Consider the following 18085-nt stretch of genomic DNA (forward strand, 5'->3'; position numbering starts at 1 on the left):
TGGACCATACCCCAGAGTTCTGAAAGAGGTAGCTAAAAAGATTATGGTGGCATGAGTAATGATCTTTCAAAAACATTAGATTCTGGAATGGTTCCCAAGGACTGGAAAATTGCAAATGTTACTCCACTCTTTAAGAAAGAAAGGAGGCAAAAAAAAAAGGAAATGATAAGCTAGTTAGCCCGTCTTCAATGGTTGGGAAGATGGACATGATAAAATAGACCAAAGTCAGCATGGATTCCTGGAGGAGAAACCTTGCCTGAAAAATCTTTTGGAATTCTTTAAGGAAATAACAAACAGGATAGACAAAGGAGAGTCAGTGTTGTGAACTTGGATTTTTAGAAGGCTTTTGACAAAGTGCCACACATGAGGCTGCTTAACAGGTTAACAGCCCATGGTATTACAGGGTAGATACTAACAAGGATAGAAGATTGCTGGATGACATGCGGTAAAACGTGGGAATAAAGGGGGTCTTTTATTAAGGGAGTTGGATTTCCAGCATCTGCAGATTTTCTCCTGTGTATAAAGGGGGCCTTTTCAGGTTGTCTGCCACAAGTTCCACAAGAGTCGGTGTTGGGACCGCTGGCTTCTTTTCACATTATATGTCAATGATCTGGATAACAGAATTGATGGCTTTGTGGCCCAGTTTGTGGACGATACAAACACTGGCAGAGGAACAGGTAGTGTTGAGGACGCAGGGAGTCTGCAAAAGGAATTAGACAGATTGGAAAAGGGGGCAAAGAAGTGGCAGATGGAACATAGTGTAGGGAAGTGTATGGTCATGCACTTTGGTAGAAGGAATAATAGCACAGATTATATTCTAAACGGGGAGAATTCAAAAACATCGGAGATGCAAAGGGACTTGGGAATCCTCCTACAGGATGTCCTAAAGGTTAACTTGCAGGCTGAGTCGGTGGTAAGGAAGGCAAATGCAATTTTAACATTGATTTCAAGAGGAATAGAATACAAAAGCAAGGATGTAATGCTTTATAAGGCATTGGGCAGTCCGCACTTCGAATATTGTGAACAGTTTTGAGCCCCTTATCTAAGAAAAGATCTGCTGGCATTGAATAGGGTCCGGGGAGGTTCATAGGAATGATTCCAGGAATGAAAGGTAAAATGTATGAGGTGAGTTTTATGGCTCTGTGACTCTACTCACTAGAATTCAGAAGAATGAGATGGGAGGGGTAGAATACTGAAAGGCCCCCAGATCAGTGGTCCTCAACCACCGGACCGCAAAGATGCGCTACCGAGCCACAAGGAAATGATTTGGCGATTTGAAACAATATGAGTCAGCGTCACGCACTGTTGAACTTGAACACCAACCCCACCCCTCCACCACCCCCGTCGGCCGATCCACAGGTATATCGTCAATATTAAACCGGTCCGCGGTGCGATAAAGGTTGGGGACCACTGCCCTAGATAGAGTGAACGTGGAGAGGATGTTTCCCAGAGTTGGAGAGTCTAGAACCAGAGGGCAGAGTCTCAGAATAGAGGGTCATCCATTTAGAACAGAGACGACGAGGAATTTCTTTAGCTAGAGGGAAGGGAATGTGTAATTCGTTGCCACATGTGGCTGTGGAGTCCAAATCACTGGCTATACTTAAATTGGAGGTTCATAGGTTCTGGATTAGTTGGGTCATCAAAAGTTACAGGGAGGAGGTAGGAGAATGGGATTGAGAGGGATAATAAGTTAGCCATGATGGAATGGCAGAGCAGACTTGATGGGCTGAATGGCCTAATTCTGCTCTTATGCCTAATAGCTTGGTGTGCTAACTGTCCTCCCGGTTACAACAAAAAACTGCTTCGAGCTGTGGATATAATTCATCACATCACGGAAACCAACCCACATGGATTTTGTCTATGCTTCTTACTGCTTCAATAAAGCAGCCAACATAGTCAAAGGTCCTACCTACTCCAGATATTCTCTCTTCTCCTCCCTCCCATTGGGCAGAAGATATAAAAGCCTGAAAGCACATAATACTAGGACCAAGGACAGCTTCTATCCCATTATTATTAGAACAGTCTCTCAGCAGAGTAAGATGAACTCTTACACTCACAATCTACCTTGTTATGGCTTTGAACTTCATTGTCTACCAGCACTGCATACTTTATTCTGCATTCTGTTATTGTTTTACCTTGTATCACCTTAATGCATTGTTGTGAAGGGGGAGGGAGTTGTGAAATCATGAGAAGATTTACCTGGATGTTGACAAAGTTGAAGGTAGAACCACATCAAATGAATAAGGCTGACATTTCAAAGTATCGTTTGTCACAAGTGAGCCTGTCATCTCTGGCAAATGTGGCTCATTCTGGCATGCCTCTTCTGGGTTGCAGTCCATGGTTTGGCACTCTGGAAATTCCTCTCCTGCAAGTCAGACTTGCCAATTAGTTTCATTACTTAGTCATAATTTAATGCTCATTGACTCTTTATTCCACTTTTTAAATGACTTTTTACCAGTGTTACACAATTATAATAGTAGCTCAGAATCCCATTAACCAGAAAGTCAATAGAAATATAGAAAAACCTACAGCACAATACAGGCCCTTTGGCCCACAATGCTGTGTCGATCATGTACTTACTTTAGAAATTACCTAGGGTTACCCATAGCCCTCTATTTTTCTAAGCTCCGTGTACCTATCCAGGAGCCTCTTAAAAGACCCTATTGCATCTGCCTCCACCACAGTTGCTAGCAGCTCAATCCACATACTCACCTCTCTCTGTGTAAAAAATGTAATTGATATTATTTTTCCCAGACAAATTTTATGAGTGAATTTCATTACACAAGTTTTCAGGTGTGATTCAGTAGGGGCCAATTTCTGTGCCCAAATTGCGGTAATGTTTGGGGAGGTGGGGGAGATGGGTTACTTGTATGATGATTATAAAGTAATCATACACATAAATAATTGCACAAGTAAGAAAGAGATTGAAACTATTTGAGAGATTTAAATATTTCAGATATAATACATCAAGAATGTTAATCTTGCCACTCTTAGCAAACAAAGTTAGTCCCTTGAACCCAAATTTACCGCATATTACCAAATAATCCACCTGCTACAAGTAAGTCTTTCTGCAATTTGGATTTCTGTCAATTGTGCTAACCTTATAAATTATGGTACGCCGGTAATCCTACCTATCATCCATACCCATGTGACCTATAACAATTAGATTAGTTGCTTCAATGAGAACAGGTGTGAGAACAGTTCTTCTTTGTATCAGCGGCATCTCTAAGCATACCCATATTGCTACGAAGCAAGTATTCTTTTTTTAAAATCAGCCATGATAAAGCCTATAAATGAATTGGAGTGGGTGGGGGGTAATAAAAATGATTTAAAAAAAAGGCCAAACATCATTAAAAATTGAAAGGGCATTTCAAATTTTTTTAAGAGTTCCTTAATGATTTTTTTCTTGAGACATTGTAAGTGTTGCTAACTTCGATGTACTCGTGTTAATTTTGGATAATAATAATAATAAAAAGATTTGAAAAGAAAAGAAAGAGTTCCTTACAGTTTCTTAATCAATTTTGACAAAAATATGCATTCACATTTCCATTGAGATTCCTTAAAATGTCTCCAAATATTGCACTTAGGTGATAGCATTGCAAAGCTTTTAATTATATGTTCAAAGACAAGATTCTGCAGACAGTCAGTCATTCTCTTGACAATTGTGAGTCTCTATCCTTTGACTTGCTTTCAACCTTCTAAATGTTTTACAATATCTGGGATGACAGTCCTATGTAAAAGTGACCTACAAGAAATTGCTTTAAGTTTTTAAACTGACAAAGCCAACTACTGCAGATTTAGAGGTGATATTATACTTACATCCCCTTACTGAGATACAGAGTGCTTGAAGGGCAGGAATGGGTCCCAGGAGCTCCCATTTGTTTATATCTGCTAAATTTCAACTTGAGCCAACTACCTCAATCCATTTCATACAGTATCTCTTCTGGTGGACTAATTGTAATTGAGTTAGCGTGACTACTCTTAAACTTTCAAACTAAAAAACATTCCATTACTTGTGTCCTCAAGTACAGTGGCACCTGTGTGATAGGGCATAGCAAAGGCTTGATTACCTGTTCAGGAACAGTAACCTGCTGACACTAAGTCATTCGCCTTGATACTTGCCTGTGTTGTAGTTGTATGTCAATCTTTCCAGTGTTTCTAGAGTGAACCCTGTTAAGAGAGGCTGAGAAGTAAAGGGCCAAAGCAGAAGGGAAAAGCCAACACTCACTTTCAGGGCCTCCACAACTCATATTCTCAATATTATTTATATATTTTAACATATAATACGTGTGTGTGTGTGTGTGTGTGTGTGTGTGTGTGTGTATATATATATATATATATATATACATACACACACACACACACATACATATATATGTTTTTGTTGATTCTATTGTATTTCTGTGTTTTGCTGTGAATGGCTGCAAGAAATTTAATCTCATAGTAGTATATGGTGATATATTTGTACTTGAACAATGAATTTACTTTGAACTTTATTGCAGTGCCCCTCATCTCCTCTGCAGACGAGACCAGCTCCTGCTCAGAGGGGTGGAGAGGGGTGGAAGAGCGGTGTTGCTGGGAGCACAATAGCAACTTCCCTGTGTTGTATTTTGCATTGGATTCCTCTAACCCGCCTTTTCTCCAACAAGGGATGACTCTTATTTAGATACCAGGCTTAATGCAGGTGCATGGATACCTCCCAGTATGAGTGCTTTATACAGCTTCATATGTGAAATAAGTTTATCAATATTAACAGATGAAATCTTAAAAGGATCACAACTTATAAACAGTAAAACCAGTCTACATTACACCATCATTCTGCTGGGAATATTGGTATCTGTAGTTCTGCTGGACCCATGATTCCAACACGAGATGGAACATCGATAAGGTTAAATGTTGTTTCAATGAAAAAAAATCCATATTCTTTTTACCTGTGACGGTTAAACACTGTTCTTCAGTCTCTTCATCTTGTTCACTCTTTAACTTCTTTACCTTGGACTGCCACCGTTTCTTCACCTCAGTGATCAGCTTTTGAAACTCCCCCTTGTGTTTTATACCTGCAATGTGATAAATATTGTTAGCATATTTACAAGTTTGGCTATAAGAACGGTCCCGAAATCCCATTGTAACACATTATACTGTGCTTATCAACAACGGGAATTAAATAGCAAGATCATTACTCTAGAAATTTATAATGATCATTTTCCTCTCAAGACAATTAAAAACAACCTGAATTGAACAAGTTTGCCAGCTCTATAAATCTGCAAGATTAGGTTTTGGAAGACAAAATCTAAACTCCGATGAAGTGTCTCAGCCCAAAACGTTGACTGCTCTTTCCTTCTCATAGATGCTGCCTGACCTGCTGAGTAACTCCAGTACTTTGCGTGTATTGATCTATATTCAATTATATCTTATAACACAAACCTCTACATGGACTTGTTCAAACTTATCACTAGCAACATACTACAAAAGCAACTATATAAGCGGATACTGAGGAGAAAATCCATAATTCTTATTATGTAGGGAAAAAGAATTTAAGGAAATGCCTATTTTCAAAAGAAACATATATGAACTGCCTAAGAATACTGAGCTTATTCTATAAATCCCATCTCCATCTCTAATCTCTTCCTAGTCTCCGACCTTGCTTGTTGTAGCTACCACATACTGCCATTTTCCTCCTCCAAAGTCAGAAAGAGGTACAATGGGAGACCGTTACACCCTCCAAAATACAAGAGAACTTGACTAAATAAAACTGCTGAGATGTTGCAAACATGATAACATTTTGAGATTTGTTATTTTGAAGCTGCTTCAAAGAATATTTGTTAAGCATCTCTCACTTCAGCAAGAAAAATAATGGGACAACACCGAGTCCTGGCCTTTGCAATCAAAAATAGATTATAACTAAAACAATACTATAGTACAACATTGTGGAAATATATAATAATGCCTCACTACAGAAGAAAGTCAGCATCAAATGGATAGATGGCAAGTTCCTGCCGACATCATCCCTTCCTCAGAAAGATAGTGTAAAGATAGAGTGCTTCAAGCAACTATAGCACCTAATGCACCAAAGAAAAGTTCACAGAAATTCTTAACTTCATTTCAAACTATCCTTGATATTGGCACTTTGCTACACGCTTGAGTGCTGGGTGGAGGGTGCCGATGTTTTTTTGCATGTAGGGGAAGGAGGGGTTGTTGACTTGCTGCTTGCGCGTGGGATTGGAGTGCTGGGGGGGGGGTTCTAACATTTAACTGTCATTCATTCTTTGGGGCACTCCTCTGTTTTCGTGGATGTTTATGAAGAAAAAGATTTTCAGGATGTATATTGTATACATTTCTCTGACATTAAATGTACCTATTGAACCTACTGAAACTATTGACCAGAAAACGATCTGACAGAAAATTCACTCACCAGAAAATATAGATTTAAGGAATTTTGGGTAAGATCCAGGGAAGAATTGAGAATTAATTTTATTTTTCTTTTTTCACTGTTATGATCCAGGATAAAAAGTCAGAGGGTACAAATAGATTCAGTACTTGCAAGAGTATGTGCAAGATGATGTTGGGGCAGGAATGACCAACATCAAGAGTTTAAAAGCACCAGTAAGAAGATGAAATTAGATTGCAATGAGGAAACAAATCAAGGTATGACATCACAGTCATAAAATGAGTAAGCAGTTTGTGCTGAGTGGCAAGCCATAGCTTTAGTATGTCTGAACCGATGGAAATTGTTATGATCATGAGCAAAGGATGTACTATTGAGGCCTTATAAGGCATTGGTCAGGCTGCATTTGGAGTATTGTGAGCAGTTTGGACCTCTTATGGAAGAAAGGATGTCCTGGCAATGGAGATGGTCCAGAGCAGGTTCATGATTCTGGGAATGATAAGGTTAGAGGAGCATTTGCTGGCACTGGGCCGATACTTGTTGGAGTTTAGAAAAATAAGGGCGGTGGGGGATCACATTGAAGCCTATCAAATAAAGATGGAGTGGATATGGAGAGAATATTTCTGATAGTGGGAAAGTCTAGGACCAGAAGGCGCAGCTTCATAATAGAAAGAATTCGCCCTAGAACAGAGATGAGGAGGAATTTCTTTAACCAGAGGGTGGTGAATCTGCAGAATTCATTGGCACAGATGGTCATGGAGGCCAATTCATTGGGTATATTTAAAGCAGATCTTGATAGGTTCTTGATTAGTAAGAGCATCAAAGATTACCGGGAGAAGGCAAGAGAATGAGGTTGAGGGATAATAAATCAGCCATGATGGATTAGCAGAACAGACTCGATGGACTAAACAGCCTAATTCTGCTCGTGTCTTATGGTGAATCACATTTCAGTCATTGTCTGCAGTTCAACAATCTTTGACTGAATTACAAAGCTGAAATCCACGTTTTCAGGAATTGGTGTGGTACAGTTGCAAGAGCTATTTGTACAGCTCAATTTTCAGAGATTTTCACACATCGGAACTGGGTAGCTGCCCAGAATTGGTTGGTGATTAACTTCAAATGAATGTGACTACATTAAACAGACATGCAGACTCAGGATGCAGAGATACAGGGGAGAACAACGTACAGGAATGATAGGAAATCTGATGATGGTACAAGTGAGGAGGTATAAACAGGAACATTTTACTCTTTACAACTTGAGATAGTATATTCAATGGGGTAAGTATGTTCTTTGTCTCACAAGGGAAAGAACCTGCCTGATGCTAGAGTTAAAGAAAACTCCTCAAGCCAGAAATTTGCTGCTGAAATACAAAGCAACAACATAGGAAAGACTCAGAATGATGTTCTGCCGAGAGAATTTGAGAAGTTAGGTTGGGAGCAAAATGAAGAAAATTACAGCTAATAATCTTTAAGTTGTTGTCTGAGCTAACAGGAAGTTCTACAGAATACTGTGAATAGATCGGGACTGAATGCATGATTCAAAGAGAAGAGTAGCGATGCCATTCATGGAACACTGAGACTAGCACCGAAGAAAATAGCTATTCCATTAGGAGAGACTTTACTTAAATAAGACTGTGACAAGTGTCTTTGGGAATCAAACTAGGAACTGTAGATAGAGTTTTGAACTAATTAAGGGAATTTGAATGGGGAGAGGATAATCTATAGAGATGGGGGAAGAATGGAGTGGTGGGAACGTAAAGATCAACAGCAAAGCAGAAAATTGGGTTATAATAAACAGATTTGATAATATTGTATTTATAAAGCAAGTTATACTTTATAATCGCCAAACAATTGGTACTAGAATGTACAATCATCACAGTGATATTTGATTCTGCGCTTCCCACTCCCTGGATTACAAAGTTACTAAGAAAAGTGTTAAAATCATTAAAATTAAAAGCATTATATCTGAATGTACGAAACATTCAAGTAAAAATTGATTTGATTTAATAGCTTGTATAAAAATGCAAACTTCTGAAACAATTTTGTGGTGAGGACGCAGGAAAGGTTTTCTTCTGATGACTCTTCCATGAAGGTCATAATTGTGCAGGTGTCGCTGAACAGTAGAACAATGCACCACCACTCCAGAGTCTACTAAACCTTCCTGAAGGTCTTTTGCAGTCAAACAAGGGTTTTGATTTGCCTTTCTAGCAATCCTATGAGCAGTTCCCTCAGAAAGTTTTCTTGGTCTTCCAGACCTCAACTTGACCTCCACCATTCCTGTTAACTATCATTTCTTAATTACATTACGAACTGAGGAAACGGCTACCTGAAAACACTTTGCTATCTTCTTATAGCATTCTCCTGCTTTGTGGGGATCAACTATTTTAATTTTCAAGAGTGCTAGGCATCTGCTTAGAGGAGCCCATGGCTGCTGATTGTTGGGACAAGGTCTGAGGAGTCAGGATATTTAAAAAGCTTTGAAATTTGCATCACCTGGCCTTTCCTATTGATGACTGTGAACAAGTCATAGCCCTAACAAGCTAATTAAGGTCTGAGACCTTGGTAAAAGTCATCTGAGAGCTCAAATCTCTTGAGCTGCCCAAACTTTTGCATGGTGCTCCTTTCCTTTTTTACCCCACTCTAAAATTGTACAAAACAAAAATAATACACTAATCTTGCTTGAAATGTTGAAAAGAATGTTTTATCTTCAACTTAATGACTTTTGGAGATCAGTTCATCTTCTACTCACTTAACTATTCACAGTAACAGAAATTTTGACCAGGGGTGTCCAAACTTTTGCATGCCACTGTATATCCTGTGGACAGCTAGGAATAGAAAGGAAGGTGGAATCAACAGAAGTGTAAATAAATAATGAAGACAGACAAAAAAGGATCTGCCGCAGCAATCTATAGGACTCATAGCAGCAGCAATACTGTTGAAGAGACATTAAATTAAAATAAATCAACAAAAATACAAGAATTATGGTCAAATATAACTTTCACACATACTGGGCAAACAAATTGGCAGACATAGTCAGAAAAGTGCTCATGATAGGCACTCATGACAATTCCCTAGTACAATAATGTCACATGTACCTCAATGTTAAGACTTCAAGATGAAGTCTAATGTAAGTGACCGACTTATGTTAGACTTCATCTTGAGTAATGATTCCGCCAGAGAAAGCAGGATCTCCCAGTGGCCACACATTTTAATTGCACGTCCCATTCCCATTCTGATATGTCTATCCACGGCCTCCTCTACTGTCAAGATGAAGCCACACTCAGGTTGGAGGAACAACACCTTATATTCCATCTGGGTAGCCTCCAACCTGATGGCATGAACATTGACTTCTCTAACTTCCATTAATTCTCCACCTTCCCTTCGTACCCCATCCCTTATTTATTTATTATTTTCTCTCTCTTTTTTCTCCCTCTGTCCCTCTCATTGTGACTCCTTGCCCATCCTCTGGGCTCCTCTCCCCCTTTCTTTCTCCCTAGGCCTCCCATCCCATGATCCTCTCCCTTCTCCAAACTTGTATCCCTTTTGCCAATCACCTGTCCAGCTCTTAGCTCCATCCCTCCCCCTCCTGTCTTCTCCTATCATTTCGGATCTCCCCCTCCCCCTCCCACTTTCAAATCTCTTACTAGCTCTTCTTTCAGTTAGTTCTGACGAAGGGTCTCGGCCCGAAACGTCAACTGTACCTCTTCCTATAGATGCTGTCTGGCCTGCTGCATTCACCAACAATTTTTGTGTGTGTTGCTAATTTTAGTAGGGCGCAATTTTATATTCAAGCTGAAGGAGACAAAATCCTTTCCGAAACTAGTGTTGTGAACTTAAATAAAGTCAATACTTAGGCACAAAGGGCTAATTGAGGAAGGTAGGCTAGAAAGTAGATAAAAAGGATGTTGATACACAATACAAAAAGGCAATAATTAATAATTGCTTAGTATAATTTATATTTCTAAGCATTATAACAGGACTGGTGAAACTTTAGGAAGCAGTGACTTGTTCATATTAACAATGATGACAGGGATAGAGAACAAACTGGCAAAATGAAAAATAAACTATGTAAAAAGCAAGAATATAACATAATAAATATAGCTCTCATACAGAGTAAATTGCAATGGACACAAAAAATGTTTGGAACAATGGAGGTGATTTGATCGAAACATGCAAAATTCTGAGACAGACTTACAAAGGCTGTCACTGGAAGGGTGTATTCTTCAGCTTTAGAGAATCTTTTTTTTTAGCTTAAAATATAGTTCATTTATTTTCAGTAATGCATATTTAAATCCAAATGTATTCAAAACTCACAAGTTTCTATCTTAAACATTTCCAAATTACAAACCATTTTTAAAACAGAAAGCATTTCTTTTTTTAATATAATTTTTATTGAGTTTTCAAGTGATACATGAGAAAAAAAATATCTACCCTCCCCCCTCCCCTTAACCCTCCCCCCCAATATATACTCCTACCTAAAAAGAAAAGAAAAAAAAGGAAAAAAAAGGAACCGCCTGAATATTGGAAGGTTTGCACATGCTCCATGGGATAAAAATAAATTTAATATATATTTGTTACTTTCCCCCAAGGAACCCAGATCTTCATCATCGGAGCTATAAATAAGGGCTCCAAATATTCAAAAATTTTACATATTTATCTCTTAAAATCTAAAACATTATTTAGCTTCTCAACTCTCATAGTTCCCTGTGGAATCTCTTTGAACTTCACCATGTTGCTATGTGTTTCCCTCCCAATCATCCAGGCAAAAAGAAAAAAAAAGCTAGATAAGATACAAAAAAAGAAAAAACAAAATACCCCCCCACTAATGTTGTGAATGAAAAGATACACAACACTACCCCCCTCCATTGTGCGGGTCGTGGCTATTGCCACGCTTGCACACATGAATAACGTAGCGATTGGACAGTGTTTCTTCCAGCTCCCCCGTAACAAAAAATTATATATATATGTAGAAAAAAAATTAATGTCATTATTCCCAGCTAATATTCCTCAAATTTTAACCTTTCTTCCCCTCCCTCACATAATTAATAATATATTTATATATTCATCCGCCTAAAAATTCAACAGGCCTAATCCTTGATCCAGTCTTCATCTTCAATCCATCTCGCTCCCCTAAGTTTGTTCTTGTATCTGGTGAATATTCAAAGAATCTCGCACAAACTCCTCTGCTTTCCGGTAATCGTCAAAAAATCTTTTTTCTCCACCAGGCAAGAAAATCTTCAAGGTTGCAGGATAACGCAATATAGATTGATAACCGTGATCCCATAGGGCTTTTTTCACTGGATTAAACTTCTTCCTTCTTTTCAAAAGTTCATAACTATGTCAGGCTGGAAAAAAATTTTCTTCCCTTCTATCATCAGTGGCCCTTTTCTCTTCTTGGCAGCTTGGGCAGCCGCCTGTAGAATCCTTTCTTCGTCTTGAAATCTTAAGAATGTGATTAAAATTGATCGTGGATATTGGTCATCTTGTGGTTTTGGTCTCAGAGCTCTATGTACCCGCTCAATTTCAATTGATTGGTCTTCCTCTTTCATTTGCAAGGTTTTCGGGATCCATCTTTGAAAAAATTCTATTGGATTATCTCCCTCTATACCTTCTTTGAGACTAACAATTTTAATGTTATTACATCTACTAAAATTTTCCAACACGTCCACTTTCTCCAAGAGTCGATTTCTTTCCGTGTTCCAGACAAGCACATTATTTTCTGTTTTTTCCACTCCACCGTTAATATGTTCGATTGTTCTTTCCATCTTCTGAAGTTTCTTATCCATTTTATCCTGTCTTTTCATAGCTTTATCATAGCACATCTTCACGTCTCTAAGCTCTGTTCTTAATTTTCTTAATTCAGCCGTTAATTGCAATAAAGCCTCTCTTATGTCTCCATCGTCTCCTTTACTTCCAATCTCTTCCAGTTCTTCCTCCTCTTCTTCATCTGTATTCTCTGCGATATCCAATTCTGACTCTGAGTCACTTTCAGTGGCAGTGGCCGTCGGTTCTTGTAGTTTAAATTGTGTCGATTTGCGCATGCGTGCTTCTTTGCGCATGCGCAATTCCGGCATCTTCTTCCAGAGACCGCTACTGCCCCCATTGCTCCCCGTTATTCTACGCCAGAGATAAGATGCGTCTCCTCTGAAGGAGATCCAACCTGAATCCGAGGCTCCATCGCTGCAGTAGGCCCTTTTTTCTTCCCATCTCGCAGTGACTTCACAACAACAGACTTCTTCTGTTGCGGTTTACGAGGCATATCGTAGAGTAGTCTTACGAAGTTTATAAGTAGTTTTCGGAAAGTATTTATTAACTTTACTTTGTTTAAACGGTACTTTGCTGATTTTTTACGGGAGAGCTGGATTTACACGTCTCAATCCTACGTCATCATGTGACGCCCCTAGCTTTAGAGAATCTTGAACTGGAAGTGATAATGGTGATAGCATAGTCTCAGGATAAGGAATCTGCTATTTAACAATGAGATGAGAGAAGTGTCTTCACCCAGTAAATTTTGTGCACTTGCTTCTCCCAAGAGCAATGGATTTTCAGTTGCTGAGGTTATAATTCTGTACACAAGGGGAACCAGGGGTTATGGGGATCAAGCAAGGAAGTGAGTAAGACAACAAGATCAGACTGGATTTTGGCTTGAGAGCTCTTACTTTTATGCAGTATGGGAAATAACTTGGAAGTAGAATTACTTGGATATGCTTTCAAATCTGGCTCAAACAAATTCAACTGATTGACCTCATCTTTGCTGGATAATTCAATTCAGAGTTGTGTGGTTCAATACTTTATCACAAGATTCTTCCAAAGTTAGCAATTTAGTTTAAACCCACTCATAACAGACAGAATTGATCTCCTTCATATGTCAACCATAATGATGTTACATAACAGTCTTTATGCAGCTATCTCAAAGATGAACAAGAATTCTATAAGAAGGATTGAGGCTGATACGTGAGTCAAAGACAGCATAAAAGGAAATGAGAGGGCATATAATAGAGCAAAAAATAGTAGGAAGTTAGAAGATTGGAAAGCTTTTAAAAACCAACAGAATGTAATTAAGAAAGCCATGAGAAGAACAAAGATGGAATATGAAGGAAAGCTAACCAGTAAAATAAAAGAGAATACAAAAAGGTATACAAAGAGCAAAAGAGAGGCAAGAGTGGATATTGGACAACTGGAAAATGATGCTGGAGTGGTAGTAATGGAGGGGGGGGGGACAAACTGAATAAGTAGTTTGCATCAGTCTTCACTGAGGAAGACACTAGCAGTATGTCAGAAATTCAAGAGTGCCAGGGGGCAGGAGTGAGTGTAGTTGCTATTACTAAGGAGAAGCTGCTTGGGAACCTAAAAGGTCTGAAGGTAGATAAGTCACCTAGACCAGATGACTACACGGCAGGGTTCTGAAAGAGGTAGCCAAAGAGATCGTTGCAGCATTAGTACTGATCTTTGAAGAAACACTAGATTCTGGAATGGTTCCAAAGGACTGAAAAATCGCATTTTACTCCACTCTTTAAGAAAGGAGGGAGGCAGAAAAAAGGAAATAATAGGCCAGTTACCATGACTTCAGTGGTTGGGAAGATGTTGGAATCCATTATTAAGGATGAGGTTTTGGGATACTTGGAAGTACATGATTTTTTAAAAAAGGCTCAATTCAGCATGGTTTCCTTAAAGCAGAGGTTCCCAAACTGAGGAGGGCAAGTCATTAAGTATATTTGAAGCGGACATTGATGGATTCACGATTATTCAGGGCGTCAAAGGTCACAAGGAAAAGGCAGGAGAAAGGGATTTAAAGGGATATTAAATCAGCCATGATGGAGTGGTGGAGCAAACTCGATGGGCCAAATGTCTGCACCTATGTCTCATTAGTGGAAATAGGTCCATAGTACTGTATTAAATTCCATTAATTTAAAGAACAAGAGAGCATGGATATCATAACAGGGCTATTAATACCTGTGATTGATAATTGGTTATACAAATAAGAAATCTGAACATCCTCAAGGTTGTATCTAACTACTCAATTTCTCTATAAAAATGACATGGGCCATGCTGTTGTGCATAAGCAAAATAGAAGTGTGATTGAGTCCAGTTAATCGACAATGACACGAGCTCATGTGGACAGCTATTGTGGGAGAATATACAACACAACAGGATCTCTTAAGATAAAACACTTTGCTGATATTGAGCACAAAAAACTAAATACTGCATCGAACACTTCTGGGACAAAATTATTAATCTTTATCCAAATATTTTGGCAGCTGTTAATTTAAAATAATTATCGCCTATTAGGGTTTTCTACATCAGCATATTTCATTGATAAACTGACTCTGGCACAGAGAAGGTGCCAGGACTGACCCCTGCACTGGAATGGTTAAGCTTGCTAAATGTGCAGAACTAAGGAAATGTCTTAGGCAAATATATATAGCTAGGGTGCCTGAGACTTATGCATAGTACTATATATAATGTCTTTCCAGTTACCAAGTAACACTTAATACTACTTACTCTTATTCTGTTTCCCAACCACCTTCCTATTTTAACCAATATGCAGTGCAAAAGTCAAATGCACCCTAGCTATACATATATGCCTAAGACTTTTGCACAGTAGTGTACATAATAAACTGCCTTTACACCTCAATTTTAAACAAGGTCTTGTACCTTTGTCCAATTTTGAAGACTGAATGAGAAACAAATTAAGACGGCCTGGTACTTATTAGCAATTGCCAAATGTTTTCTGATCAAGCAGCCAAAATCCTTCTTAGATTTGCAGACATAGCGCAAGAACATGCTTGGTAATTGAGCTTGATTTGAAACAAAGTTCAAAATAATGTAGACTTAGTTTGAAAAGGTCAAAAAATGTTATCTCATGTCCATATTAAATTTTTGACCTATCATCTAATATATCATCACTAAAAATCAATCTGTTTAATGAAGTGTTTTTTTAAGCTACTGGTGGGCGAGCTTGGGAGGCTAGATGTTCAATGAAATGTGTTGCACAGAGATGTTCTTAATGAGCAAGCCCCAAGAAATGCACAAAGAGAACTAAAGTAAGTAAGAATTGAATGACATGCGGAAAGAGATGTAGATTGGATTAAGTGAGGAAATCCAACTATAAAAAAAACTTAATTTGCAAATTGTTAATAATTTAATATATGCTGCATGGAACATACAATTGTAGCTGCTCTCTGCCACATCTACAAAGGTTGGATAGCACTGCAGAAACATTAATCCCTTAATTTATTTAAGTATTAGGCATAACTTTAGTAGCAAACTTAACTTGCAATTATTATTCACAATTGTAGCAATCTAGTAAGTCTAAAGGGAGTGTGGAAAATAGGGACCTGATAAATTTAAAGCGAGCATGGAAGATTATCAGGATTTGACAATATTCAGAATTAAAATCAGGCTTAATATCACCGGCATATGTCATGAAATTTGTTAACTTTACAGCAGTAGTGTAATGAAATATATTATAAATAAATATGAAGGAAAAAAACTGAGTTACATTAAGTTTATATATTTTCATTAAATAGTTAAATTAAAGTAAGTAGTGCAAAAAAAGCAGAAATAAAAAAGTACTGCGGTAGTGCTCATGGGTTCAATGCCCATTTAGAAATCGGATGGCAGAGGAGAAGAACCGGAATCGCTGAGTATATGCCTTCAGACTGCTGTACCTCCTTCCCAAAGGTTTATAGTGTGAAGCGGGCATGTCCTGGATGGTGGGGATCCTTAATGATGGACGCTGTCTTCTTAAGGCAGGGCTCCTTGAAGATGCCTTGGATACTACAGAGGCTATTACCCATGATGGAGCTGACTAATTTTAATAGTTTCTGCAACTTACTTCAATCTTGTGCAGTGGCCGCCACCGCCCACCGACCCCCCCACCCATACTAGATGATGTGAAGTGTAGCAGAGGAAAAAATCTCAGATGAAGTGATTTATACCATATTTCTTTGAAATTCTACTGCAAACTCTTGCTAACAGTAAAAGGTAATTGCTATTGCTCTGCACCCATTCAATCACATGGTACCACTACTTACACTTTACATTGCACTGCCACTTAAAAATGTCCTTTAAGCAGGTTCGACAGCGTATGATTACACAAGACCTCTGTGTGCTCTCTATGAACGGGCTTGAGGTTATCAATAGCTTTCTGCTCATACCCACTCCACTTCAAGCAGCTGTGAGCTAAGGCTTCCTCAGAGTCAATGGACATGTTGCACTTTTTCCAAGTAGGCTTTGCAAACATCCTTGGATCTTTTCATCTGTCTAATTATTAATCTGTTCTCATCACTCAGCTTGGAATAGGAGAGCCAATTTCAGAAGCGTGGTGCTCAGATGAAAACAATGTGCCCTGCCCTAAACTGAGGACTGACTTTAGCTGTCCTCAATATAAGAAAAGTTGGTGATAGGAGAGCTCACTGACATTGATTCACTTAGCTTTCCAGTGATTTGATGATTCTGCAGAGGTCACATTAATGTTTCCTCTCCAGTGGCTTGAGGGGCCTGTTGTAGATAATCCATATCTCAGTAGCACACTGCTGAGCAGCAGCCCTTGCTGCCCAGTATGACCATGAGTTTTGTATGAAGTCTGAGGTTTTGATCTTCAATAACCATTTTTTTTCCTGAATTCAAAGGCTGTTTTGGCGAAGAAAAGACGATAGTGTCTTAACTCTTGAGATACAAGAAGTGGTCTGAACTTTTCAAGGTCTCTACTTCTAATCGTTAGTTTTGAAGGGCCCATAACTTTACTTGCAAGTATGAAGCTAATGGCCTATACTCTAGCATGCTTCAGTAAAGGAGCTGAAGGTGGCTTGGAGCTCAGACAAGCACACACAAATACAAGCATTGTATGTATTCTGTAGCTCAATTGAAACTCACTGTTGATACACACAACCACAAAGAAAGTCTTTTTTTAGTAACTAGAGATGAGCCAGAAGCTGCAATGAGATTGATTTTTTTGATATTGATTTTGATTTTGATTCAGCAGGGGGCTGAGTACACAGCCTTGTGGGGCACCGATGCTCAGAGTGATTGTAGAGGAGAGCTTGTCCCCTATTTTTACAGCCTGGGTCCTGTCTGTGAGGAAGTTGAAGATCCAGCTGCAGGTCTGAGTGCTAAAGCCCAGGTTTCGGAGCATAGGAATCAGTTTATTTGGAATGATGGTACTAAAGGCAGAGCTGTAGTCAATGAAAAGGAACCTTACGTATGCATCTTTATTCTCCAGGTGTTCTAAGGAGGAATGTAGGGCCAGAGAGATGGCTTCTGCCGTTGACCTGTTGCTCCAGTAGGCGAATTGCAAAGCATCGAGGTTGACCGGTAGGCTGAGGTTGATGTGTGCTATAACCAATCTCTCGAAGCACTGCATAGAAATTGATGTCAGAGCCACAGGTCGATAGTCATTCAGGCATGCCACCTTGCTCTTCTTCGGCACTAGGATTAGATTATGAAAACACGTAGTCCCCTTTTATTGTCATTTAGTAATGCATGCATTAAGAAGTGATACATTATTTCCTCCGGTGTGATATCACAAAAACACAGCACAAACCAAGACTGAAAAAACTGACAAAACCACATAATTATACATATAGTTACAACAGTGCACAATACCATAACTTGATGAAGAAAGTCCGTGAGCACAGTAAAGTTCAAAGTTTCTCAAATGCCCCACACCTCACGCAGACGGGAGAAGGAAGGAAGAAA

General features: G+C 38.9%; 1 protein-coding gene across 2 annotated transcripts in view; it reads right to left on the bottom strand.

Moving 5' to 3' along the window:
- The window catches only part of rad18 (RAD18 E3 ubiquitin protein ligase), a 285072-nt gene that overhangs the window by 108766 nt on the left and 158221 nt on the right, over window positions 1-18085 (bottom strand). For both annotated transcript variants that reach the window (XM_063067843.1, XM_063067842.1), the window contains exons 10-11: window positions 4932-5057; window positions 2200-2365 (exon numbers count right to left, since the gene is read on the bottom strand). In XM_063067843.1, coding sequence (XP_062923913.1) covers window positions 2200-2365; window positions 4932-5057 — 292 coding nt within the window. The remainder of the gene's footprint in view (window positions 1-2199; window positions 2366-4931; window positions 5058-18085) is intronic.

This window comes from Mobula hypostoma, chromosome 15 (genome assembly GCF_963921235.1).
Source record: "Mobula hypostoma chromosome 15, sMobHyp1.1, whole genome shotgun sequence".
In the NCBI taxonomy this organism is placed as follows: domain Eukaryota; kingdom Metazoa; phylum Chordata; class Chondrichthyes; order Myliobatiformes; family Myliobatidae; genus Mobula; species Mobula hypostoma.